The sequence below is a fragment of the Fundulus heteroclitus genome, chromosome 7 (genome assembly GCF_011125445.2).
Source record: "Fundulus heteroclitus isolate FHET01 chromosome 7, MU-UCD_Fhet_4.1, whole genome shotgun sequence".
Classification (NCBI taxonomy): Eukaryota; Metazoa; Chordata; class Actinopteri; order Cyprinodontiformes; family Fundulidae; genus Fundulus; species Fundulus heteroclitus.
Window position 1 is genome coordinate 17,098,412 of NC_046367.1, and position 25,930 is coordinate 17,124,341.

Sequence of the window (25,930 nt, forward strand, 5' to 3'; positions counted from 1 at the left end):
TTGTTAAATAAGTTAAAAAGTCAAACAAATTGAAGATCTGTAACTGTCACCATAGTTCGTGTTCAATAGCTTACACCAGTAGCACAATGTGCTCTTCTTCTGTAGACACTACTTCAAGATGTGATGTCTTGTTTTTAGATATTGTATTTTTATGGTGGCTGAGAGGTGCAAACGCCCTGCAAATACATAAAAGTGCTGGAAACACAAAAAGTACTCCAAACACAAAAAAGAAGCAAGACACAAAACACCCTCAATGGAAAACTGCAGCAAAGGGTCACTGCTGCAATGACAGAAATGAGTCACAAAGTGCAAACAAGCTGCAAACACAAATGATGCTGAAACACATAAAACTCATGCAAAAGCAAAATACTGCAAGTATCAAAAACAACTCCAAGTTAAGAAAAGCTGCAAACCAGCTCTTGGAAACTTGGATAGAAAGAAAAGGTACGTTTTCCTTTATCTTTTTTAAACACTTAATCTTTTATATTATAGAACAGAGGCATACATACATCCTCAGTAATAGCATGCTTGAAACTTTAATTTATTATAGTAGTTTGCATTTCTGATGTGTCAATTGCTCAATCTGAATACCCTTAATAATAGCTTCTAGCTCCTGCTCCTAGCACCTATTATTTGACCTTTCATGGGGTCAACAGTAAGAACTCGTTGATAGGAAAGGACCTTTGGACTGCTGTGCCGAATTCGGACAGCCTTTAACTCTTAAATCCGGACACACAGCCTTCCAAAAATGAAGGCCAGAGGTGGTCTGACTGCCATTAGGTACAGAGGTGAGATCCTCAGACCAATTGTGAGAGCATATAGTGCGGTTGGCCCTGGTTCCTCCTAATGTAAGACAATGCTAGACCTCATGTGGCTGGAGTGTGTCAGCTGTTCCTGCAAGACAAAGGCATTGATGCTATGGACTACCCGCTTGTTCGTCAGATCTCAATCCAGCACATCTGGGAGATCATGTCTCGTTCCATCCATGTGATGATCCAAGCAGTAAAGGACAGCCCAGCACAGGCAGAAGTAAAAAAAAAACAAAAAAAAAACAGGGGTTTTATTTAACCCAAAATGTATGCTTTACAGAAATTATACATTATACAAATTATAAAGTGTGTTTTTCCACTTTAATGCTGAGTGTGGCTCCAAATCCAGACCTCCATGGGTTAACAAAATTGATTTCCATTACTAATTTTTGAGTCATTTTGTTTTCAGCACATCCAACTAAAGACATTTTAGAGAAATTTTAAAGAATTTTAAAGAAATATTAAAGTATTTCATAAACAAACTTCATTCATTCGGATCTAGGATGTATTATTGTGTTCCCTTTATTTTTTAGCAGTATATATATATATATATATATATATATATATATATATATATATATATATATATATATATATATATATATATATATATTAAATACCGTTACCTTTATATGACAACAATAATATTATTTTCACATATGCTCGTTTATTTGCTCCTCAGCAGACTACTTACTCCACGTGTCTTATTTGCGGCCATTCATTGGCTGAAATCGACCACGTGATGTCTACACTGAGGAGGAAGTGTCGGATCTCAAACGTGCGTATTTGTTTACAGCCGTGAACCCTCCGGCGAAACATTTCCCGGAACATTCCTCATGACTAAATGTCGTCGTTTTGTCTTTAGGATTATCGAGCGATACTCAGCTGGTTGTGTCCGCTTATCTGGCACTTTCTTTACGAAATGCTGTGACGGGGAGTAGCGCCGGCTAACAAGACGTGCTAGCATTTAGCAATGTTAGCTTGCATGTATTAACATCCCTCTGACCTAAGACCGTGAAGAAGCCCCGGCTGCGTGAATATAATATTGAAAGCAAACTGGTTTTGCACAGCTCCCGCTGTCTGAGGTGATTCGTCATCTCGCTGGCAGCGAAGCTAACATGACGGTGAAACAAAACGCAGTGACCTGTCAGAGCCCGTCTCTGCAAAGACAAGGTATGAATGCATAACGAGATAAAAAAAAAGGCTGAGTTTACTTTGTGAGTCAGTGATTAGCATTTGAAGTGCAGTAACAGCAGGTGACTTGTCGTAGCTGCCGTGACTCTGCTTGCACCCATCCTCTTGGTCTCAGGGAGATGATGGTGATAGGAGGAACAAAGAGCCCATGAGTTATGGCCCTGCCCGAGGTTTACTGGGATCCCCACATCCCGCTGCCAAAGCTGGGTCCAGCCCGAGCCAAGGTCACCGTCGCCGTGGTGGCGCTGCTGTGCTTCATTAACAGTTATGACGGAGAATTTGTGTTTGACGACTCGGAGGCGATTGTCAACAACAAGGTAAGCTTTCCTCTTTAAAAAAAACACAACAAATTTAATCTGCCGGTGATTCTGGTTTGCAAATATTGCTATGTGTCAGGGGTGCTTTTATTTATTTTTTTCTTTTCTTCATCTTTGCATTGCAGGACCTGAAACCGGCAACATCTCTGAGCAACATCTGGAGAAATGACTTCTGGGGAAGCAATCTGAGTAGCAACTCCAGTCACAAATCCTACCGACCGCTCACTGTCCTCACGTTCAGGTAATAAGTCCCGCGCATTGCCGCTGCGCACAACCGAGCAAACTTGAAATCTTAAAGCGCCAGCTATTGTTGTTTAATAGACTGTCGCCGTATTGTTCTTGTCAAATACTGTAAGTAGAGAAACCTTGCAGTGAGGACAAACTCAACTGATAACATCTGGTGTAATTCATATACAAGAATCTTTGAACCAGATAACAGCAGCAAGCACAAAGTACAAATCTGCCATGCATGCAGGATTGTGCTTGACGGGAGAGGTGTCTCATCATGCAGTGCTAACAAAGCCGATCTTTGTTTGTTTTCTGGCTCAACAAAAAAAATCTGATGGCAAACAGTTTCATTAGGATGTCTGCTTTCTAATTTATCTCAGGCGATGACACTTGACAAATTACTGTAATCTTTTGATCAAACAGTTTCCCTTGTGTGGAGGTGCAGGTGATATGTTGCCCATTTTGAATTAATGTCACGGTGCTTTGCAAAAATATTTTAAAGCCACTGAGCATTTTCACTTTAGAACCACACCCTTCCCTCCATTTTATTGGGAATTTATGCGACGGACTAAATCAAAGAGGCACATTGATGTGAAGCAGAAGAAGAAAAAAAAGGGGGTACCCGAGGTTTTTATTTTTTTCCCCATATAAAAATCTGAAGACTTGCTTGGGCATGTGTGTTTGGCCTCTTTTAATGTGAAGCCCGAAAATAAAACCTCAGCGGAAGCAGTTACCTTTGAAATTCACCTAATTAGTCAGTAGAACCCACCTACATGTAGCTGAGTCTCATTATAATAGCAGCTTTTTCTTGAAGGCGTCAGAGGTTGCGTTAGAGAAAAATAGTGGAGCAGCAGCATCATGAAGACCAAGCAGCACAGCCAGCAGCACAGGGATAAAGGCATTTAAAGCACAATTTGGCTATAAAACAATACCCTGAGCTTTTAAAACTATACAGAGGACTCTTCCTTCCATTAACTAAAAATAGAAGGAGTTTGGCACAGCTGGAAACCTACCAAGTAATGGCTGTCCACCGAGGAAAATTTAATCTGCTGCACATCACCCTGAATGCACCATCCCAACTTGTGAAACATGGCAGTGGATGCATCGGGTTGCTGGTCAGTGTTGATGGGACCCACATTTCTAAATAATGTGCAATGCTGGAAAAAAAAAAAAGCTGCTAGAAATGGTTTAACTAAACTGCCTTAGAATGATTTAAATCAAAGCTTATTCATATGTTAGAACGGTTTCAGACCTTATAGTCCAACTAAGAGTCTGTGGCAAGATATGAAAACATTTGTTCAGTCAACAAGCGTCTAATCTGACTGAGCTTGAGCTATTTTGCTGACAAGTAAATATTTCACTTTCAAGATGCAAAGCTAATAGAGACATACCCCAAAAGTGCATGTGTAAGTGCGACCGAAGCTGCCTCTGCAAATGTGCTGATGCGAGAGGGCTGAATACAAATGCACGCCACAGTTTTCAGTTTATTTGTGAAAAATCTGAAAGCTGTATAATCTTTTCATTTCACGTGAGAGGTAGGTTCTACTATGTGCTGGTGTAATACATCAAATTCTACACAAATATTAAGAGATTAGCTCTCCTGCTTTTGACTGATGCTCATAAAAGTACTTAACGCTTAAAATGTAGTAATTTAAACAATCTCTACTTTCCTGTCATTGATAAAAATATGGAGAAGTACAAGCCAGGGTGGGTTTATGAAATAATATTAAAATCTTTGGCAAGACAAGGCAAATTTATTTGTATAGCACATTTCAGTACAAAGGGTTGCAATGGCCTAGTCAAAGTCCAGACCTCCATCCAATTGAGAACCTGTGATTACAAGCAAAAACCACCCAACATGAAGGAGCTGGAGCAGTTGTGTAAAAGTCCCTTTGGCAAGATGTGATGAGCTAATAGATCCAAAGCCAGTTGCAGCTGGAATTGCTGCAGATTGTTGCTCTACAAAGAATACTATTGCAAGGCACAGTATGTCACTTAGCAATTGTATATAGGATTTTGTGACAGTACTGCTTGTTATTTTGTACTTCTGTAATTTCAGAGGTTTGGTCTGTGATTATTATTACAGCACCTTAATGTAATGCGTTATGTATACTGCGTTTAATTCAAATAGTTAAAATTACAACAGAATTGGCAAAAAGGGGAAACTTTTTGCACCCAGTTTTCATCTAATACTCTCAACACCTCCCTTTTGTCTCAATGAAGTACGTATGCAGCAAAACCTGAATTGCTAAGAGAAGGATTATGACATTTGAAAATTGGCCTCAGGCTCAACGTGCCTCCCCTGTCTTTACACATCTCTTAATTTGACACCTTTCTGGAAGGAAAGCCGTTTATATAGTTTTTAAAGAGCGAAGCAGATCAAAGCAACGACAACTGCAGCGAGATAATATGACTTGACAGGAACTTTTTATATTGTGCTGTAAAAAAAACCCCCAAAAAAAACCCCATAAAAACATGCAAGGCAGAAGTGGATCCACCCTTGTTTACTGTGGCTCTAAGATCCGTGCCAGAACTCTTCTGCACATTAGCAGCTGCATACCAAAATGCCAATGTGAAATTTGGTTATAGCGATAGCCGAAGTGCTTCTGCTCCGTCTGTACATGTCTTTAAAACACGAAGCGAGTGGCTGATGTTGGTTTTTTTTATTCATGTGATACAGCTGGTTTGAACTCTGAGGAATAAAGACCTCCAAGAGTGAAGATGATAAATTGTTTCCAGAAAGCTGTCAGCAAGATTGTTAAACCGGTAATTCATATGGTGAAATAAGCTGTGTGATTAAGGGCAGATGTCAGTATGGTTAATTTACGTGTCAGGGCTTATTATTTATGAACGGGTGAATAAATTGTACAACCTGAAGAAGACCTTAATGCTTACATTATACAAGGAGAGTAATTCCATTTGTAAGTTTGGGATAGAGAGAGATTTTCTTTCATTTGCTACATAGAGATTGTCACATTACAACCACAAACTTTAAGACGTCTTTGTGGGATTTTATGTGAAAGACGGACAGAAAGCAACGTGTAACTGGGTGGAAAACCCATACCTAATGAAACATATACAGTTTACAAATGCAAAGCAGAAAGGTTGAATCTGTATGTATTAAATCAACCTTAGTTGGTTCTTTAGAAAATAAAATTTCCCTGCAGTTTGCATGCAACTGCTCATCGTCTTTTTGTGGTGCATCTCTACTAATTTTGAATTCCTAGAAACAAAACTTCATGCCCATTCTTCTTTGCAAAAATAGCTCAAGCTCAGTTAGTTTGGGTTAAGGCCATCTGTGAGCATCAGTTTTTAAGCCTTGTCCCAGATTCTCAATTAGATTCAAGTTTGCTCTTTGATCGGGCCATTCTACCACAAGAATATTCTCTAAATGATGCTATTATTGCTCTGGCTGTATTCTTAGGCCTTCTTTCCTGTTGAAAGGTAAACCTCCGCCCCAGAATCAAGCTAGTTGCAGCCTCTGACCGGCTTTCTTGATTTGCTGAAGAAAAGCATCCCCACAGCATGACGCTCCCTCCAAGGTGTTTCATGGTGGAGATGGTTTTAGCTTGGTAGTTTTCCACCACACAGAATTCTCTTCTGCAGCCCAAAATCTTAGATTTTTGTTTGATTTGACCAGAGCTGCTTCTTCTGCATGTTTGCTGTGTCCGCTATTAAGGCTCGTGGCAAGCCACAAGCAGGGTTTGTTTTGGCTTTCATTCAAAAATGGCTTTCTTCTTGCAACTCTTCCCTAAAGAGTTACCTAAGCTGTGCATCTCTGCACTTCCTCCAGGTCTAGTGTCTGCTTCTTTGATTTATGTTCTTCTTCCTGGCTTGTAGATTAAAGTTGTTAATCATATCTTTACTAGTTTTCACATGCACCATAGTCTTTCCATTTTCCAATGATGTATTGATCAGTGGAAGGTCAGCCTGTGCACAGTGTATTCTGTCTCGTGCCCTTCTCCGTAACTTTATCTGTGAGCTGTCTGGCGTGTCCTTTGTCTTCATGCAGTTGGCCTCTCCCTGCTCTATCACCCTGCACAGATGTTTTAACAAAGGCTGCTTTGTGTCATCATTGGGTTTTGGCAATTTCTTTATCAAGTCTTGATCAAGTTTTGATCACTGACGTCCTCTGAGACAGAGGAGACAATCTTGTACAAATGCATACTAAACTAAAAGTAAATCGACGTAACATTTTCCTCTAAGTTGCAAATAACTTCATGCTTTGTGCTGGTCTGTCACACAAAATGCAAAATAAAATGGAAAAGTTTGTGGTTGAATTGTAACAAAATGGGAAAACGTTTCAACGGGCTAATTTTTTTTTTTTTTGCAAGGCACTAAACATGCAAAGGCTGCTCCTGTGATTATCTGGTACCTGTGTCTGCAGACATTGTTTAAAGGTGTTAAGTACGGATAGGTTTGCTTTATTCCTAGCTTTGGAAAATAACAGTAACTTTGGTTTGATTGTCAAAACGGTGCAATCGTTGGTCAGCATCAGTGATGCATGGCTGAACAATTACATTACAGCTGATGCATTCTGTTTCACTGTCTTCCAACCACAATATCTTGTCGTATTGCTTTTAACACAACACTTAACCCCACTTTATCATCACTGTGACTAATAAACATTTAGCATCAGGTTTTTTTTTTTTCTTTTGCTGTTGCAGGTTAAACTACCTCATAGCAGGAGGCCTGCACCCTGTTGGCTTCCATGTACTAAACATCATCCTCCATGCTGTCATATCTGTCCTCATGATTGACGTGTTTGCTATACTGATCGGTGGACTGGACTATGATGAGAAGGGTTGGACATTGAACCATGCTCCAAAGACCTCTCTACTTGCTGCCATCTTCTTTGCTGCACACCCAGTTCACACAGAAAGTGTAAGTAGAATTCAGCTACTTTAGGTTTAGCATTTTTTTAGGACAAAAGAACCATTGAATTAGATTTTTAGAGGAAGTGCTTAACCAATTAAAAAGTCACACAGAGGTTTCACCTGTTACTATAAATCGTAGGTGCAAATGTATGGAGCTAGACCAGTGAAAGCTTGCAATGATATCAAAAAAGAGATTTGGCATTGAAAAATTAAACATTGGAAATTCAAATGGTGAAAAGTCAAACATTGTTAGAAAGTAAAAACCTCTGTTAGTCTCATTTTATGCTCCAGCTATTTTTTTTTTCAATGAGACATATTTTCAGTGTCACTGCAGAGTTCCTTCAGCTACAATGTCACTATAATCATTAGCAGTATAAGCTACTGAAGATAATATTAATAAAAAATTTATATCAATCTTGTGATTGAGCAGCGGTGCTTGAACTGGAGTTTTCCATAAGTTTACTACAGGTGGATGACGGGGAGTACCGGAAAAACGAAAGATCCACGAAGGGGCCTTCAATTTAGCCCCGCCCCTGACGGCAAAACAGTGCCACCTTGTAGTGACATTGTAGCTGCAGAAACCCTGCAGTGACACCGAAAACATCTCTCATTGAAAAAAGCTGCAGCATAAAATGAGAATATCACCATAACTTTTTGACAATGTTTAATTTTTAAATGTTTGAATTTACGTTTGAATTTACAATGCCAGATCTATGTTTCGATGTCATTGCAAGCTGTCACTGGTTTAGCTCCATACATATTTAGCCTTTTCTGTGTCTGTCACATGTGACCTTTATTTGACATTTAATTTCACATGAGCTCAAGTGAGCTTAAACTTATACTCTAATGCAACGTTTAGAAAAAGGAACAATATTTTCTACCTTGTTTGACATACTTCATGGGAATGTCAAATTCTAATTGATCTTTAGGATTCATGTAAGCAGCTCTACATCATTGAGCCTGAAGAAGAATAAATTTTACAGTAAAAATAAGTTTCATTTTTTTTGACCGGTCAGATCATTTAATAAGAAAAGAAGTAAAAGTAGCCTTTTTAAATATTACGTTTATCATTAGGACTGTTCTGACAAATGGGTCAATCTTGGACTCTTGGTGGTTCTACTGTTAAAAGGGTATTTATGCATAATCACCTGGGCTTTCTAGAACTCTTTTCAGTCTGCACGAGGAAGCAGAGACCAGGGTAGTTTTCCGGGGCCTTTCTTTATGTCCTGCCATATCCAATAAAGGCAACCACAGAGCAGGTTTCTAGTAGGATGGTGGTACTTTTGAGGTTACATGAATACTTTAGAAGGGAGGATATTCTCTGCATAATGTTGCATTCAGCACAGTTTAAACTCTTATGTTTATGATTTCCATTAACATTTGTAACTGTAGTATATTTTCAATCACAAATCAGTCAAAATATTATTTCAGGGTTTTAAACGGTTGTTGTTAGAATGCTTTACAGCATCTATTTCCGGAGGAACAAATGGGAACATTAACAAACTCCTAGATTTGGAAATGATCACAGATTTTTAATGCAAAAACAACTGAGGCACTCATGTTACTGCATGTTGAATGCTTTTTTTGCAACTCGTTGCATCGCCTTAATTTGTTAAACGTCTGCTATTGTTAACGTTTGCTCCTGAGTTTGCAGAGACTTTAATCCTGTGTAAGCACTGTAAAAGAAACACAAACTTTGGCGCTAAAGCACCTGGTAATCATCCCATACAACGTTCCTGGTTGGGATGAACTGGGAGTGAATGTGAAAGTCTTCATGGGGATTTATATTTAAAACCTGTTGCTGTTGCACCTTTGCTCACAGTAGGAGTAAGCAACTTTTCTGCAGGCAGTTTGGGGAGCAAAAACCCTTTAGATGTCTGCAAGTGCAATTTACATAAACGACACACAACCGTACTCTACTGTGGAAACCCAAATGACATACCGCCCAGGGAAGATGTAGGGTTCAACATAAATAAGTTCCAGTGCAAAAAGGTTCATGGTAGCGTAGTTCAAAACACACCTTTTTTATTCACACATTCACGTTTGCTAGTTAAAACGTGCCTAAAGATCCAGTTTAATGTCAGTTGTCTTGTCATTTGTAGACATTGTACTTGTTATCACTTTGATATTTGAATTCTTTTTATGGTTGAAAGCTTTAGTTCAGCAACTTAAGAAAATAAATCCTCTAAAAGTGGTCAGCTATTTCACTGAAAATGGATGAAAAGCAGCTAATTTAATGGTAAAGGAATGCATTTTAACCAACGGCACTAGACATTGTGCTCATTGATGCAAAACAAAAAGATATAGGAAACATCTCTAGACTGTTGCACAAAAATACATCATTAAGTATTTTAGCAGCTTTCGCTGGAGAGGTTGGGGTAAAACTTGTAGGTAAATTATTTTAGAGCATTGATCAGTCCTAACTGAATAGTGATGAGTTTTAGTCATGGATGAAAGATGGCACGTCTTTAATCAGGAATGATGAGATTTTGAAATTGGACTTCCTAGTTTTTGAAAATGGGTAATGCACAATATGTTAGGAAACCACTGTGAGCAGCAGCAATCCAGAGAAAAACAAACACAGATGAAACAGTTTTTTCCACAGTTTATCAAATTGGATTCAGAGTTTGACAGTTTCTGTTTTTTTTTCTTCTTTTTATTGAAGGATGATTAATTTCTTCAGTAGTGAAAAAGCTAAAATTGTTGTTATACTGAAGGGTTTTGAAGTGAATCAAATTTATCATTCAATATTGGTTTCTGGCTCCAAGTAATCGTAAAATGACATAATTGCAAAGAAATAGACTTTTTACTTTTTGGCACTTTTCCACTTTGCAACTCTTTTTTTTTTTTTTTTTTTGTAATTCTTCCTGAGTGATGTGTGCTTTAGCACACGCTTACAGGCAGTTATGGGGTCTAGTTTTGGTAAGTTGGTGAAAGTAAAGATGTCCCAAAGAGGGAGAGAAGAACCCGTGGAAAAATAACCCACCCTTCCACCTGCGGTGGTAGTTAGGAATTAGCACGTTTGATACGAAACTTCCTGTATCAGACAGCACCATTTCGTACCTGGGTGGGAAACAGGGGGCATGATACAATCAAAACAGCAACTAAATGACCCTGGCAAGAGCAACAAAGTGGGTGGTGCTTAACAAACATAGAAGGCAGGTTTATCTTTGGACTTTTAGCTCCTCTTTACCGGGGGTCCCAGTAATTGGGGAATATGTTGCATTTACACCTCCATTACTTTCCACCATAGATGTATTTCTTTTTTTTTTTCTGACCTGTGTTTTTCCTTTCAACTTTAGCTTGACCAGCCTCCAGTATAAAGCTCTAAAGCCTGTTGCAGCCTGGATCTGCTCACATTTACAGGCAACAAATAAACTTCTAACAACCTTTATTCCCTATGGGCACATAGCATCCTCAACAAGAAGTCCAGAGGTTTCAGCTCTAAACATCCATTGTGTCTATGCCTGGAACAAAAGCCCTGTCTCAGCTGGGTAACAGAGGGCCAAGGTGTGTGCAGTAGTATGATCTATGTTGGGGTTCTTATTGACCTGCCAGCCACTGTGGTTTTTGCGCTAAAACTTGGCTGGAAGGCAGCAGTCCCCCCCCCCCCCTTAACATTCTCTTTAATCATGCAGAGCAAGGACTGGGTAAGACCTGGGGGGCGTGGGGTGGGAGGAAGGCAGACTCTGGGCTCATGCCTGCTGTATGAATCAAAGCAGGCAACCCCAGGATGCCAGCCATACTGTACCCACACACTGTACACATTACACACAGTAACAGTACGCACGCTGGTAATGAGTTTCCTCACATTTTCATTAAGAAGACATTTTCAGTTTCAACTTGGTTTAGAATCTAGCACAAGTGTTGTTAAAAGTATTTTATATGATTTATTTTTTAATGATGCCAACAATATTATTTTTGCTAAAATGTAACAACTGGTGCTTGTTTTGTGGTTTCTTTTTTTCTTTTTTTTATCTGTATAAGGTGGCGGGCGTTGTGGGTCGAGCGGACCTTTTATGCGCTTTATTCTTTCAGCTCTCTTTTCTCACATACTGCAACGCTTTTAACAAAGGTAAGATATGCAATACATGTGTTTTTCCTTACTTATACAGCAAAACTAGGTTCATATTTGTTACACAGCGTTAAAATGTATAGAACTTGTTTTCTTATGTTTCTGGTTGGGGCAAGTGTGGGTAAAATGAAAGCTGAATATGAAATTTCCTGACATATTTTTGTTTTCTGAAATACAAAAATCCTTTAATTTTGTACATCACAGCTTAAGTGTAACACTTTAGACAGCAATATTTTGGTTTGTGATTTTATAACCTACAAATACAGTGGGTAAAATAATCGTTGAACATGTCAACCTTTTTCTCAGTAAATACAATTCCTAGTGGGTCTTTTGACATGAGTATTTGAACAAGGCAAGGTAAGTTTTTGTAAAGCACATTTCAGTAACAAAACTATTCAAAGTGCTGTACATAAGCAAAACAATAAAGAAAACATTACAGAGGAAAGCACAGTGCAGTGGTATAGTAGCAGCTAAAGACTAAAGATAAACGCATGGATTAGTTCTAGATTTTGAGCCTGATCGGTGGTTACTAGCTGAAGAGGCTGAAGCTGTGTGCTAACTTTTGATCTCTCCCCTGTCGGTCCAAAAATTATTACTTCTGTTTTGTTTTTATTCAATTGTAGAAATTTGTGGCACATCCATTTCTTCTAAGCGCTTGAACTGGTTCTTAGTCACCTGGTGACCTGGTGATGTAGAGCTGTGTGTTGTCTGCATAGTTAGGGTAACTGATGTTGTTTTTTATGATCTGAGCTAAAGGGAGCATGTAGATATTGAATAGGAGGGGACCCTAGAAGGACCCTTGGGGAACCCCACATGTGATTTTTTGTGGTTTCTTATGTAAAGTTACTTACTGACTACAGACTTCATATAATTGAAGGTGGCATAAATGGAGAAATGTAGGAGATTCTAGATAAGGATCTGACGATGAAAAAACAGAGGGAGTTTTCCAGCAAGGCAATTATCCCAGACATATAGCCATGGGAGCTCTCTGTTGGTTTCACAGAAAGAAAATAAATGTGCTAAAATGGTTAATTCAGTGACCTGACCAGAGTCCAGTTTGGACTTAATGGAGATAAATGAACACCGTAGAGCATAGAAGAAGCACCAAGAACCATCAAGAGTTGAAGAATATTGAGAGCATGGACTATCTTGATGCCCTTTAAGGGCTATTTGATACTCATACGTACAAAGTAAAAGCTGTGGCAGCCTTCTCAACACAAAGCTGAGCTTGTTCCCAGTGCAGGTCAGATACTAACAGAACTCCCCCTTGTTGCCGATCCTGTTTTCTGGTAAACATCTCAAGGCATCGTCATGAAGAGGAAGGTGTCTGGTTTGTTTTGGGAACTTCAGAGGTGCATCCTTATGCTTTTCTGAATAATGTGGCTTCATGGGCTTCCTCAAGCCATGATCTCCAATGTGTCCCAAAGCGGTTCACAGCTGAGTGTGAAGTAGCTGGAATGAGAGTCTGGGCCCATGGTTCTCAACCAGAAGAAGGTCCTTCTGGGGCGAGTCAGTCTTCACCTTGAGCGGAGGACACTACCTGTCTTACTGTCTTGTTTTTACGAGGGAGGGTCGGATGAAGCAGGAGATGGATTGGGGCCACATCAGCAGCAGCAAGAGCACTGCTCCAGTCTTTATGGAGAAGAAAGAGCAGAGCCAAAGAGCACAGTTTTTTAATTTACCGGTCCGCTTATGTTCTGATGCTCACCTTTTCGCCTTGAGTTATTGATTGTGACCAAAATATTTACATCTCGGGTACAAGCAGCCAACATGAGATTCCTACCCGGGGTGGCTGGACTCAACCTTAGAGACTTTTACGACTCCATCTCTTGGAGTCATTGCTCCTCCGTATCAGAAGGGGTTAAGGTGGTTTGGGTGTCTGACCCGGATATCACTTGGTTGCTTCCCTTTGGAGAATTTGTTGCCATGTCCTTCCTTTAGGAGACTCAGGGGAAGACCCAGAACTTGCTAGAGGAATTAGGTGTCCCTCTGGACCCCGGATCCCCCATAATTAGTGGGAGATCGTTGTTGGGTAGATGGATGTGAAGGTCCCTACTGGTCCTATTACCTCATCATCTGAGCCTTTGTACACGGACCACAATAGATGGATGGATCGACTTGATTTATGGACTAATTAATTAGCTGAGCTGTTATTAACATATATTGTGTATTTCATGTTAATAGCCCGGTTAGAAATAGCATGAATCTATTAGATGCACACTTGTTCAAATGGGGTCCGTTTCAGTGTTTAAATTGTACCTGGGGTTCATAAACTGAGCACGATCTCCTGTGGTTCAGATGTCAAACAAAGCACTGAAACAGGCAATGTTTTAAAACAGTATAAATATATACAAGATCAAAAACTGTACATTAAAGAGTTTGTCCTGATTTGAATGGTCTAAACATCCAACAATTTAAACTGGACTGATCAAAGTCCAGATGCCAGAGAAGTGCTTTACAAACTGCTGAATCCGAAAGAATAACATGTTATTTCCTGGTTTATGGAACAAACCTGGCTACTGTGTAAATGCAATTTCAACATACATATTTTGTACTAAACTCTCAAGATGTTGTAAAACCTGTCTGAAAAAATATATTGTAGTGCTGAGGTGTATGGATCTTTGAAAGGTGTGTGGGAACCCTGCTGATCGTCTGTAACCGCTGTGGTCTTTGTATCCTCAGGCAGTGACAGAGATGGCAGGTTTTCTGTCCTGTGGGTCGTGGTCAGCCTCGTGCTGTGTGCTGCAGCAATGCTTTGTAAAGAACAAGGCATCACTGTCTTGGTATGAACTTTTTAATAAATTTTTCTGGAGTTAGCTTTGTCCGAGCTGTCCGAACAATGTGAGAAAGAGATTAACCTCTATGGATGTATCTTCCCTCAGGGTGTGAACGCAGCCTTTGATGTTCTTCTGATCTGTAACGTTAATGTGTATGAACTTGGCCACAGGCTTGTCTTCGGGAAGAATCCTCCTGATGTGAGTTAAAATGTATTCTTCACATCTTCTGCCATAAATTATGTCGTCGCTATATAATTACTGTCACATCTCATATATTGCTTTCTATGAAGCCCAAGGAATCTGAGTGCATCGCTGAGGAATCTTTGCTTGTGGCAGACTGTATAATCCTTACTGACAATCGGAAATGTTTTCACAGCTAAGGGAGATTCTTCGGATGGGTTTGCTGAAACGATTGGGCCTTATGAGTCTTGGAGGACTCTCAATGCTCTATGCACGCTGGAGGATCATGGGTACAGGACCACCGGCATTCACAGAAGTAGACAACCCTGCCTCTTTTGAAGAAAACTTATTTATTAGAGTAAGTGAGCTTTTTAAAGAAGGTGGCAATAAATCGGTTTTAAATTAATCACTTATTACTAAATCAGTTAACGGCAGTTTTTGTTGTTTTTTATAATTGTATTTAGCGTTTTCCCACAAAAAAACTGTCTAACGTGGGAAATAAAGATAACAGATTCCCCAGTTACTTGTTGAATAAAAGGAAAAACTGATTCTGTCAAGTTCCAGCACTTTATTAAGGACCAGAGTAGAGACAAAGTAATCACACCCCTGGCTGGGCTGCCACCCATCTGTCTATCTCCTTCTCACACTCTGTTATATCGACGGATCAGAGCAGCCGACGGATCAGAGCATACCCAAACATTTACAGTCTCACACAGAAAATCTGCAAACGTTAACCTTGTTTTTAACCATAGTAAAGTGTAGCCGCCTTCTACCTGAATACAGCTGCTTACATGTTTGGAAGGAGATAGGTCAGAGGTGATTTTAATACCTCAAGTTTTAATAATACCATTAACATCAATCAATACTTTATTGTCATGGGTTGATAGCAGTTATAGATGACAATGAAATTCCAATGTAGTAATAATAAACTTTTCCTTATTACAACAATACTTTGAAACATTTCATTATCAATATCATGTACTTGTGAGTCTAAATCAGCTTCTTTTTCATTAAATGGTGCCTGATGGAGCCTTAGCTTTAACATTTGAACTCACAAAGGACTGTTTGGCTGCAATATTTAGCAGGAGATGATATTTCAATTGTCTATTGTTCACATTCTGCCTATCTGAGAAGTATTAGACCAGCTGAATGGACTCTTATGTATTTGAATGCCCACACCAGGAATATTTCTTTTGGGACTAAGAAGCTTGAGCTCCTGCAGAGTTGTGAGGACGTTTTTTAATTATAAAGAAAGAAAAGTGTCCTAAAAATCCAGACTATTCATGATCAATGTCGTTTCCACATTTTTCAGCAGTACGATCCTGGGACTGTGCAGTCCTACTCTGAGTCCTGGAAAGCAAAACATATTTCATGTGTTTTTTGTATTTTGCCAGTCAGGATAGGTATGGAGAATATTTGTCAAACATTTTTTTTTTATCCCGAGATTTCTAAAAGGATAAAATACAAATGTTTTACAAATACAAGTATTGGATAAGAAGAGTGCATTTGGCACTGAATGCATCAAGGTAATGCTTCACAATGTTGGCTCCTTTGTGGTTCATGTAGATTTCATAAATTAACAAAGCATCAGACAGACTGAAACTTTTTCTAATTTCTTATTTTCCCTGTTAGGGGTATTTGATCTGTGAAAGCTACAATCTATCTATTTGTTGCATTGTTAGAACATAAATGTTAACCAATATAATTTAATGGTTGGTTAGAAAATATTAAACTCCATATTTTTGTAGCTGAACATCGATAGTGGTCGGTCAGTTTAGACAAAATATACCACAGCAGATCCATTTTCTCACCTCTGTGTTTATACTTTTTAAAGTGCAATTAAAACATCTCGCTGTGTTCAGCCAAAGCGGTGGCTTTTCTTAAAACGTTTCCAGCTATTCCAAAGTGTCAGTTTTTTTGACAGAAAAAAAACATGAATTAAAGCTTATGGCTGTGAAATGCATCTTGGTCATACTGGCAGGTTTTCTGCCTAATTGTTGAGGGAATTTAAAGAAATGTTGATTCGATGAAAATTCAGGACCTTGCAAAAGTATTTATACCACTAAAACCTTTTTTTCATTTGGTTTAATCATAACCACTAAAATGTATTTGGTTGAGGGTTTATATGAGAGAGCAACACACTAGAACAGTATAATTGAAAAGACTTGAAAAGAAAAGCATACATAGTTTGCGATAGTTTTTCCAAAACTAAAAATCTTAAGTGTTTTGTGCATTGGTATTCAGTCAACTTTACTCCAATGTCCCTAAACAGAACAAATATACTTTAAGGTTAATTTTGACAGTAACTGGCTTCTCTTTTCTTCTTCTGCTCTCATTTTGCTTCTTTCCTCTATCCTTTTTTTTGATTGGCAGATAGTGAACTATAATTACTACTACTCCCTTAATGCCTGGCTGCTGCTGTGTCCCTGGTGGCTGTGTTTTGATTGGTCCATGGGCTGTGTGCCTCTCATTAAGTCGGCCACTGATTGGAGGGTGATGTGGCTGCTGCTGCTCTGGTGTGTCCTGATAGGCTTGATAAACCAAGCCTTATGCTCGCCAGACAGCCAGAGGAGGAGGTAAGCTAAGCTGGCAGAGCCCACTGATGCTTTCTTTAGATACAGCAAAGTACAGCATCTCATAAAAGTGAGTACACCCCACACATTTTTTGTAAATATTAATTGCATCTTTTCATGAGACAACACTGAAGTTAGGACCGTTTGATACAACAGAATGTAGTCAGTGTCCTGCTTGCTGTCCCCTCAAAATAATTCAACACGGAACCATTTATGTGTAAACTGCTGGCAACAAAAGTGAGTACACCCCTAAGTGAAAATATCCAAATTGTGCCCAAGATGACAGTATTTTGAATGGCCACCATTGTTTTCCTATCTCTGCATTAATACTCTTGGGCCTGGAGTAACTAGAGCCTCACAGATTACTACTGGAGTCTTCCTCCACTCCTCCATTATGACAAACAGGAGCTGCTGGATGTTGGAGACCCTGCGCTCTTCAAGTTTCCATTTGAGGATGCCCTACAGATGCTCTAAAGTGTTTAGGTCTGGAGAGCTGCTCGGCCAGTCTAGCAACTTTACCCTCTGTCTCCTGAGCAAGGCAGTGGTCGTCTTAGAGACATGATTGGGGTTGTTATGTTGGAATCCTGCCCTGCATCCCAGTTTCTGAAGGAAGGCGATTGTGCTCTGCTTCTGGATTTCACAGCAATCATTGGCACTCATGGTTCTCTCAATGAACTACAGATGTTGATTTTTTATATATATATATATATATATATATATATATATATATATATATATATATATATATATATATATATATATATATATATATATATATATTACATTCATTCATTACACACAGACTGAAATATTTCAGGTGTTTATTTCTTTTAATTTTGATGATTATAACTGGCAACTAATGAAAACCCCAAATTCAGCATCTCATTAAATTAGAATATTTCTTAAGACCAATAAACAGAAAGATTTCCACAAATGATGGCCTACTAAAAAGTGTGAACATGAAAGGTATCAGCATGTGCAGCACTCAATACTTAGTTGGGGCTCCTTTTCCCTGGATTACTGCAGCGATGCGGCGTGGCATGGAGTCGATCAGCCTGTGGCTCTGCTCAGGTGTTATGGGAGCCCAGGTTGCTCTGATAGCGGCCTTCAACTCTTCTGCATTTTTAGGTCTGGAGTATCACATCTTTCTCTTCACGATACCCCATGAATTTTCCATAGGTTTAAGGTCAGGGGAGTTTGCTGGCCAAATAAGAACAGGGGCACCATGGTCATTAAACCAGGTACTGGTAGCTTTGGTACTGTGTGCAGGAGCCAAGTCCTGTTGGAAAATGAAATCTCCATAAAGTTGGTCATCAGCTGGGAGCATAAAGTGCTCTAAAACTTCCTGGACATCAGAAAACACAGTGGACCAACAGCAGCAGATTACATGGCAGTGATTTAGACATTAATGGCTGTGTGAGTTATTTTGAGGGGAGAGAAAATACACCGTCATTAACACTGACTACTTTGAGTTGTATCAAAGTGTCGTATCTTCAGCGTTGTCCCATGAAAAGATATAATATATTTAGAAAAATAAGAAAGATGTACTCACATATACAGATACTGTATATGTTGGCCTCTTTTGTCTATAACCTAATTATAATGTGATCTTCATAGCTACTGCAGTTAAAGGTATGCATATCAGCTCCTAATTTAGTGTGACATGGATTTAGTTTGATTTCCTCTCCTCTCTCAAAGGACCCTGACCTTGGGCCTGGTGCTGCTAGTGGTCCCTTTTCTACCTGCATGCAACATTTTCTTTCGAGTTGGCTTCGTTGTCGCTGAGAGGGTGCTCTACCTGTCCTCGGCCGGATACTGCTTACTGCTGGCCTACTCCCTCGGACACTGGTGCTACCGTTGGATCAGATACAAGGTGTTTGTTGTGTCGATCCTCCCCTTATTAAATCGGTCAGCAGTAACAAGATATTACAGTTAAAAGTGAGCTTTACAGTAAAGACTTAGACCACTGACTTTTCTGCTGTGACAAGGTCATGATGTATTTATTGAATTCTGTCTTCGTTCTGCTTTTGTGGGTTTAGTAACACATTGATTTTGAGAGAAATCGGAGAGAGGACTAAAGTAAATGTTACATATACAGGGCGCTTTTTTTGGCACCCTGTTAGAGAAACCTTCAAGAAAATCCATCTTTTATCGCAACACTGGGATTTATCAATGAAAATCTAAAACTGTACATTTATTTCACCAGACTTATTCAGCAGGGAAAAATACCTCATGTTGAGAAATGACTGCTTTTAATACAGTCTTGAATTGTTTTTAAAGCTATTTCATAGTAATATTATGCTACTGCAATAAAATATGAACTCATTACACATCTTTACCAGAGGTGGTAATGAATACTGTATTTTACAGGTATTATTGCTACAGTGTTGTAAAGCTGACTAATCTACTTGTTTGTACACAATTGTTAAATGTCTCTTTTTGTTTTCTTTTTCCCCAGAAATTGACATCCGTCATGCTGTTTGCGTTATTATGTATGTATGTAGTCCGCTGTGCCGTCCGCAGTCACCAGTGGCGCTCAGAACAAAGCCTCTTCTCCAGTGCCCTGTCTGTCTGTCCACTCAACGCCAAGGTAGAGAAAATAAACAAAAAAAAGGTTTCCTGACTCTTTTCTGTTGTGTGTTAGCTGCCAGACTAAGTCCACACACCAGCCTTTTAGTACAAACCTCGTCTTGTTTGCTGATCCTTTTCTCAGGTGCATTATAACGTCGGTAAAAACCTCGCTGATAGAGGAAACACCACTGCTGCTGTTAAGTATTACAGAGAGGCTGTCAGGTATGTTTCTTCACAAGTGACTACGGTTTATAGACCATTAATGGAAGAACAAGAAACTGACCCGCGTTTACATGTTGTTTGTGGCCTTCAGACTGCATCCGAACTACGTCCACGCAATGAACAACCTTGGAAACATCCTGAAGGAGAGGAATGAACTTACTGAGGCAGAGCAGCTCTTGTCTAAAGCTGTCGCCGTTCAGTATGTTGTTCTCAAATAGCATCAATAAACCTCTTACATCACCAAAACCTAAACTGTTATCCATTTTACAAGCGCAGTCATTTTTTTTTTCTTATTTTAATTTGTCTAGACCTGACTTTGCTGCTGCATGGATGAACCTCGGTATCGTTCAGAACAGCCTCAGGAAGTTTGAGGCGGCAGAGCAGAGTTACTGGAACGCCATTCGCCACCGGAGAAAATACCCAGACTGCTACTACAACCTGGGCCGCCTGGTGAGGTTTCCTCAGTCAGCGGCTGCATTTAAAAACACAAAATAAATCAAGTTACAGTGCCTTACAAAAGTATTCATACCCCTAGAACCTTGCAAATGTTGCTGGGTTACAGCGTGACTTCAGTGGGCTTCATTATGAATTCATGTGACTGACCAAGAAAAAAGACAATAACTGCTACAGTAAATTTAAGACAAATGAAAACTAAAAACCTGTGCCAGTGTTCACAAAGATTATCGGCTCTCTCAGAGAGCTCCCATTTTGGCCTAAAAGTCCTACCTAGGAGTCTTAGATTAAGAGCGATTCAGATAGTTGCTGAGCGTGACTTTGAGTAAGGAGAGGACAGACATTTTTATCTCAGTGGGGAGGTGTGGTAACGCTGTCTTTTAAGAGCTGTGATTGGTTGATAATACAAAAAAACACAGAAATGTGCTCCTAGTGATCAAATGAGAGAAATTACGGTCTCATGATGATAAAAACTAGCACAATTTATTGACTGTCACACAGCATCAAATGTTTTGATTCACCTTATTGAGCTCCTCATCTTGGTTATTTTTCATGTTTACCCGCCAGTCAATTTACAATCTTGGTTTATTTGATATTAAGGTAGACTCACCTGTCAGCATTTTACGGGGATTGCCTGATTGTATAAAGTGATCATATTTGGCAAAATGACCGACAAGAAATGGAGAAAAATAAATAAACAAAACAGCAGCACATCAGTCTGGTCAGCTCTGGGAGGAGAAGGAGTGTTGAAAGGTAAAGTGGTACCTGGATCACGCCGCAAATAGGCGAACTTTGAAGCCTAGATGAATGGGCCTTTTTCTCTGTGTGTCTTGGTGCTTTTATGCACCAACCTGGAAAGTGAAGCGCTGCGTATAGCGATCAAAATCAAGAAGATGTTATCACACAAGTGAACTTCTACATGACCATTTAGGCTACTGACATTATCATGCAATACAGAAATACTTTCCCACCTCTTTTATCCTTTGTAAATTTCTACACTTTTTATTCATAATTATCCAAAATGTTTTTATTTATCCTTAATAAAATGACGTCAGGTAGAGCCGCCTTAAACCTGTTGGGCGACTGAAACAAATGAATTTCCCCCTATAGGGATGATAACGTTTATTTTGTCTAAATGTTATAATTGTATGATTGTGACAGAAGTTTATGTGCACTGTTTAGGTGGTGGATCAGCCAATCAGCTCTCTCTGTTTCCATCATCTTCCCTGCTTAAGACAGTCTTAGGTTCACTAAAAAGCCTCCTCACTACTCCTAACATTTTCCACTTTAGGAGCCTAAGGCCTAAGGTGCTTTGTGAATAACTTTAATCTTACCGAGGTGAATTTCTGAGAAAAATCTTAGAATTCTGGAGATTCTACGTTTTTTTCTTTTCCTAAAATAACGTCACTAAGAGCTACTTTTAGTCTTAGGACTCTTTGTGAATATGGGCACTGAAATCTATCGTGTGCATTTATATCCAGCCTTTTACCATTTAATTGGTAAAAGTATCTGCGTAATTTAATCTTGGCATAATTACAGCTTGCTGAGTGAAGGTTTCACGGGTTTGTTGAAGAATAATAGGAAACAAACAGCATCATGAAGACACAAGAAATCACCAGATAGATGGCAGCAGTATGCTGTGGGTATTCTTTTTGATAAGCAGGGACTTGAAATCTGGTCAGAGTTGATAGTGAGAAGGATGGAGCTAAATAAAAGTCTATTATGTAGGAAACAAACAGGCTGCAAAAGATTTGAGGCTGGAGGCGAAGGTTCACCTTGCAGCAGGACAACAACCCTAAACACACAGCTAAAGCTACAGAGTTATGGTTTAGATCAAAGCGTATTTATCTGTCAGAACAGTACAAATTGAAGATCTAAATCCGACTTGATAATCTGTTGCAAAACATTAAAATACTGTTCTCCTCTTATCATCCCATCTTACTCAATTTGAGCCAGCTACCCTAAAATATTACAGTTGTAACTGCAGCAAAAGGTGGGTTACAAAATGTTAAACCATAGGCAATAAATGTCACATTTTCACTTTGGTTTTTAAATGAGAAACATGTGGAGAAAATAAAACATGTTTCCTTCCACTTCAAAATTACTGTCTGTCCTCTGTCTGTCACATAAAACCATAACAAAACACTTTCAAAATGTGAAAGCATCCAAGTCCTGTTAATACTTCTGCAAGGCACAGTATAGTCGATTATGAAAAAACAAAAAACAAATGAAATATTTTAAGCTTTTTCCAACTATGAAAGACTTTTCTAACCGTCTCTCTCTCGGGTTCCAGTATGCCGACCAGAACAGACATGTGGACGCCCTGAACGCATGGAGGAATGCAACGATGCTTAAACCCGATCACAGTCTGGCTTGGAATAATATGGTCATTCTGCTGGACAATACAGGTAAAGACACAAAAAAACACACACAAATACAACTAACATCTTTACCCCGATAAACACTGGAAGGCATTTCTATCTTCCTTTTTTTTTTTTTTTTTTTTGGTGCTTTTCTTAAACAAATGCATGATTTAGATGACTGTCGAAAAGCAGTGTTTTCAATGCAATCTTGTTACGGCATTAAGACACACACACACGCACACACTCACGCCGTTGTTGTTTTCAGAAACGCAGGAAATCTAAACGGCCAACAAGATTAGACCGGAAGAGCAGGAACCACCAATGCTTGAAATTTATGTATTAAAGCTTTTGTGTTGTGAGTTTTGGAGGCACTCTTCCCTGCCGTGTGGAGAATGCTCTGATTTCCAAACGCTCGAGCCGTTTTGTCAGAAGCTGCTCCCGCGAGGGCGGAGTCTCCCAGGAGGGCACTGGAACCGTCCAATCAGGGCGCAGTGTGTTTCCTGATCAAAAGAGGGCAAGCACAGCCAGAACAGCGCCCCCCTCAGAGTTTCCTCTGCCGCAGTTTGCTCCCCGAAACCTCTCACAAATGATTCTGCCCGTCTCCCCAAATCCTGCAGGAAACCATTAAAGACACAAAAAGCAAACCATCAGGGGTCATTTGGAAATGGTGGAAATATTGTTTGGTCTTCACCGTTTCGCTTTTGATCCACGTACGACAAACCAAAGGCACAGAGATGGTCAGATGTTGGCAGGCTGAGTGTGAAGGGCGCAGGCCGTGAGTCAGGAGATGACTACCATTGTTTTGCCCTCTGTCTCTCTTGTCTGCCTCTTCTTTCTTCCTCTCTGGCCAGACATCAGACAGATCTGTGACACAGATCAATAACTCAGTGGGCCTTGCGTTCAGCTGTAATTAGGAGACTAAACCACTCCTCCATGTGTGACGGGGGGGAAAAACAGCTTTAGATAGCGTTTACCAATAAATCAGAGCGGGTCCCTTTGTGTTGCTTTGTGTATTTGTTTTTCTTTTTTTCATTTTATCATGTTACAACAGCACATTTCATTGTAATTTATGAAGATTTTCTATTTTAACCTTTAGACCAACATACAGTAGAGTATAAATTGGAAGTGGGAAGAAAATGAAACATGATTTTCAAGATATTTGACAAACAAGAATCTGAAAAGTGTGGTGTGCATTTGGATTCATCCCTCCTGTAGAACAACATTTTTCTGATTGGAGCTGTTGATAACAGCTTGCAATATTCACACTTCCAAAGACTGCTTGGAGTGCAACAATTGTTGGCAAATATATATTCCCAGAGTTATGAACATGTATTTTTAGGTATAATTCAACCATCTTTGATGCTGAAATATAGTTTTTGCCCATATTTTCTGCACTATGGCTAAAGCTCAGTGAGAATGGATGGAGAGCGTCTATTAACATCAATCTTGCCCCAAATACTCAATGGTATTAAGGTCTGTACTTCGACTGGGCCCTTTAAACACATGAATATACTTTCAACTAAACTTTCATCTCTGGCTGTATGTGTATGGTTTGTCGAGCTGAGAGGTGAACCTTCACCCCAGTCGTAAGTATTTTGCTTTATTCAGCTCCATCCCTCTTCCCATCAAATCCTATCAGCTGCCATCACTGTCATTTATTTTGAACAAGGTATGTTCATGGTGTTAGTTTTCTGCCAAATATAAGTTTACATGTAGGCCAAAAAGTTCATTCTCCTCTCATTTGACCAGCTCAGCATCTTTTCTTACTTGGCTTGCGGCAAGCTGAAAAGGCTGCTCTTCAATAATAGATAGATTTGTAAAGTTTACAACTACAGTAATTCTCAATGAATTAGAATATGGGTTCCAATGAGGCTCTTTTCTCAATTAAAGGTACCTTTTGAAAGTAACAACCTTTAAGCAAAAATATTAAATATACTTTTCATTAAGCCTGCCTTTCTGTTGAAATAAAAAAAAACATCGGTTTGATGTTTATTCTAATCTTGATGTTGTGTTTTCATTATATGCAACAAGAAAATCATTGTTATTAATAGAAATAAGGGCTTTAAAACATCTGTCAGTGATTCATTTGTCTTCATAATGTGTTTACCTGTCAGCGTTACCAGATGCTTTTTTGCTTTATCTACCAACATCAAGGCAAAGAAGAAAACCTTGCATCCTTTACTCACCTCCTTACTAATATGTGTTACTTTAAGTTCACTCATCACATGCATTTCTTCCAAATTATATTAATTTAGAGGTTATGTGACAAAATGTGAAAAACTTCAAGGGGTTTGAATACCTAAGCAAGGTACTCTATTTAAAATATTTTTATATTTGTAATTATATGACTGGGACTATCTTTAAAGTTTCCTTACCGTTGTAATTGTATTGTCTTTTTAAGATCACATGTCTTTGGGTCACATGTTGTATTTAGCTCTTAGACTTTTTCTGATTGTCTTCAAGGTAACCTGGGCCAAGCAGAGCTTATTGGCCGAGAGGCTCTGAAGCTCCTCCCCAAAGACCACACCATCATGTTTTCATTGGCGAATGTCCTCGGGAAATTACAAAAATACAAGGTCAGTCAATGTGGCAAGAAAAAAAAAAAAACCTTGCAATTGATGCCTTTTAATGCATGTGAAGAATTTGAATTAATTTCATTCTCCGTCAGGAGTGGGATTTTTTTATTTTTTTTGTCGCTAGTAGGAACAATGTTTCTCTTTTTTTTTGTTTTCTTTCATCTTCTTTTAGGAGTCGGAGAGCTTCTTCCTTCACGCCCTTAGGATCAACCCAAATGCTGCTGGTTGCCATGGTAATTTAGGTAAAGCCACAGTAATTTGGATTGTGTGAAGACGTAGCCCGAGACATGAAAAATTAGAAATAAAACATTCACCCATTCTAGCAGAAGCAACAACCAGGAGGCTGCTTGTTTTGAGCCAACTGAATTCCTACTGCTGCGTCCCTGTCAGCTTAAAGAAGTCTTGTGTTTGTCCTCAGCTGTGTTGTATCATCGCTGGGGGAAGCTGGAGCTGGCGAAGAAACACTATGAGCTGTCTTTAAAGTTGGACCCCGAGGCTCCTGGGACCAGAGACAACTACAACATGCTGCGGCGCAAACTGGACCAGCTTAAACACAGCGTGCCCTGAGGGAACCCAACAGGGACCCCTGTCTCCCACAAAATACATTTTTCCACCGTTTTGCATTATTTCATCTCACTTGTCCTTCCTTTGATCATTTTGAAATAAAGACCACGATCTGTGTGCCAGGCTCCAGTTTTCCTATTTGTCCTTTTTT

At 39.3% G+C, this 25,930-nt stretch overlaps 1 protein-coding gene across 1 annotated transcript; it reads left to right on the forward strand.

Moving 5' to 3' along the window:
* Positions 1-1,543: 1,543 nt before the first annotated feature.
* tmtc4 (transmembrane O-mannosyltransferase targeting cadherins 4) lies at positions 1,544-25,901 on the forward strand. Its single transcript, XM_012864402.3, has 18 exons — positions 1,544-1,982; positions 2,119-2,320; positions 2,446-2,561; positions 7,216-7,432; positions 11,413-11,500; positions 14,183-14,283; positions 14,383-14,475; positions 14,654-14,815; positions 16,831-17,033; positions 18,729-18,903; positions 19,489-19,620; positions 19,744-19,823; positions 19,915-20,022; positions 20,132-20,273; positions 22,570-22,684; positions 25,103-25,215; positions 25,388-25,457; positions 25,634-25,901. Exons 2-18 carry the CDS (start codon positions 2,159-2,161, stop codon positions 25,780-25,782), a joined length of 2,226 nt encoding a protein of 741 aa, XP_012719856.2. The 5' UTR covers positions 1,544-1,982; positions 2,119-2,158; the 3' UTR covers positions 25,783-25,901.
* The last annotated feature ends 29 nt before the right edge of the window (positions 25,902-25,930 follow it).

Bases quoted from the DNA above. Each gene is read 5' to 3' on its own strand.
- tmtc4 (XM_012864402.3), top strand. From the start codon at position 2,159: ATGGCCCTGCCCGAGGTTTACTGGGATCCCCACATCCCGCTGCCAAAG. The intron at 11,501-14,182 runs GTAAGATATGCA...TTGTATCCTCAG, and splicing joins CTGCAACGCTTTTAACAAAG to GCAGTGACAGAGATGGCAGG. The intron at 25,458-25,633 runs GTAAAGCCACAG...GTTTGTCCTCAG, and splicing joins TGGTTGCCATGGTAATTTAG to CTGTGTTGTATCATCGCTGG.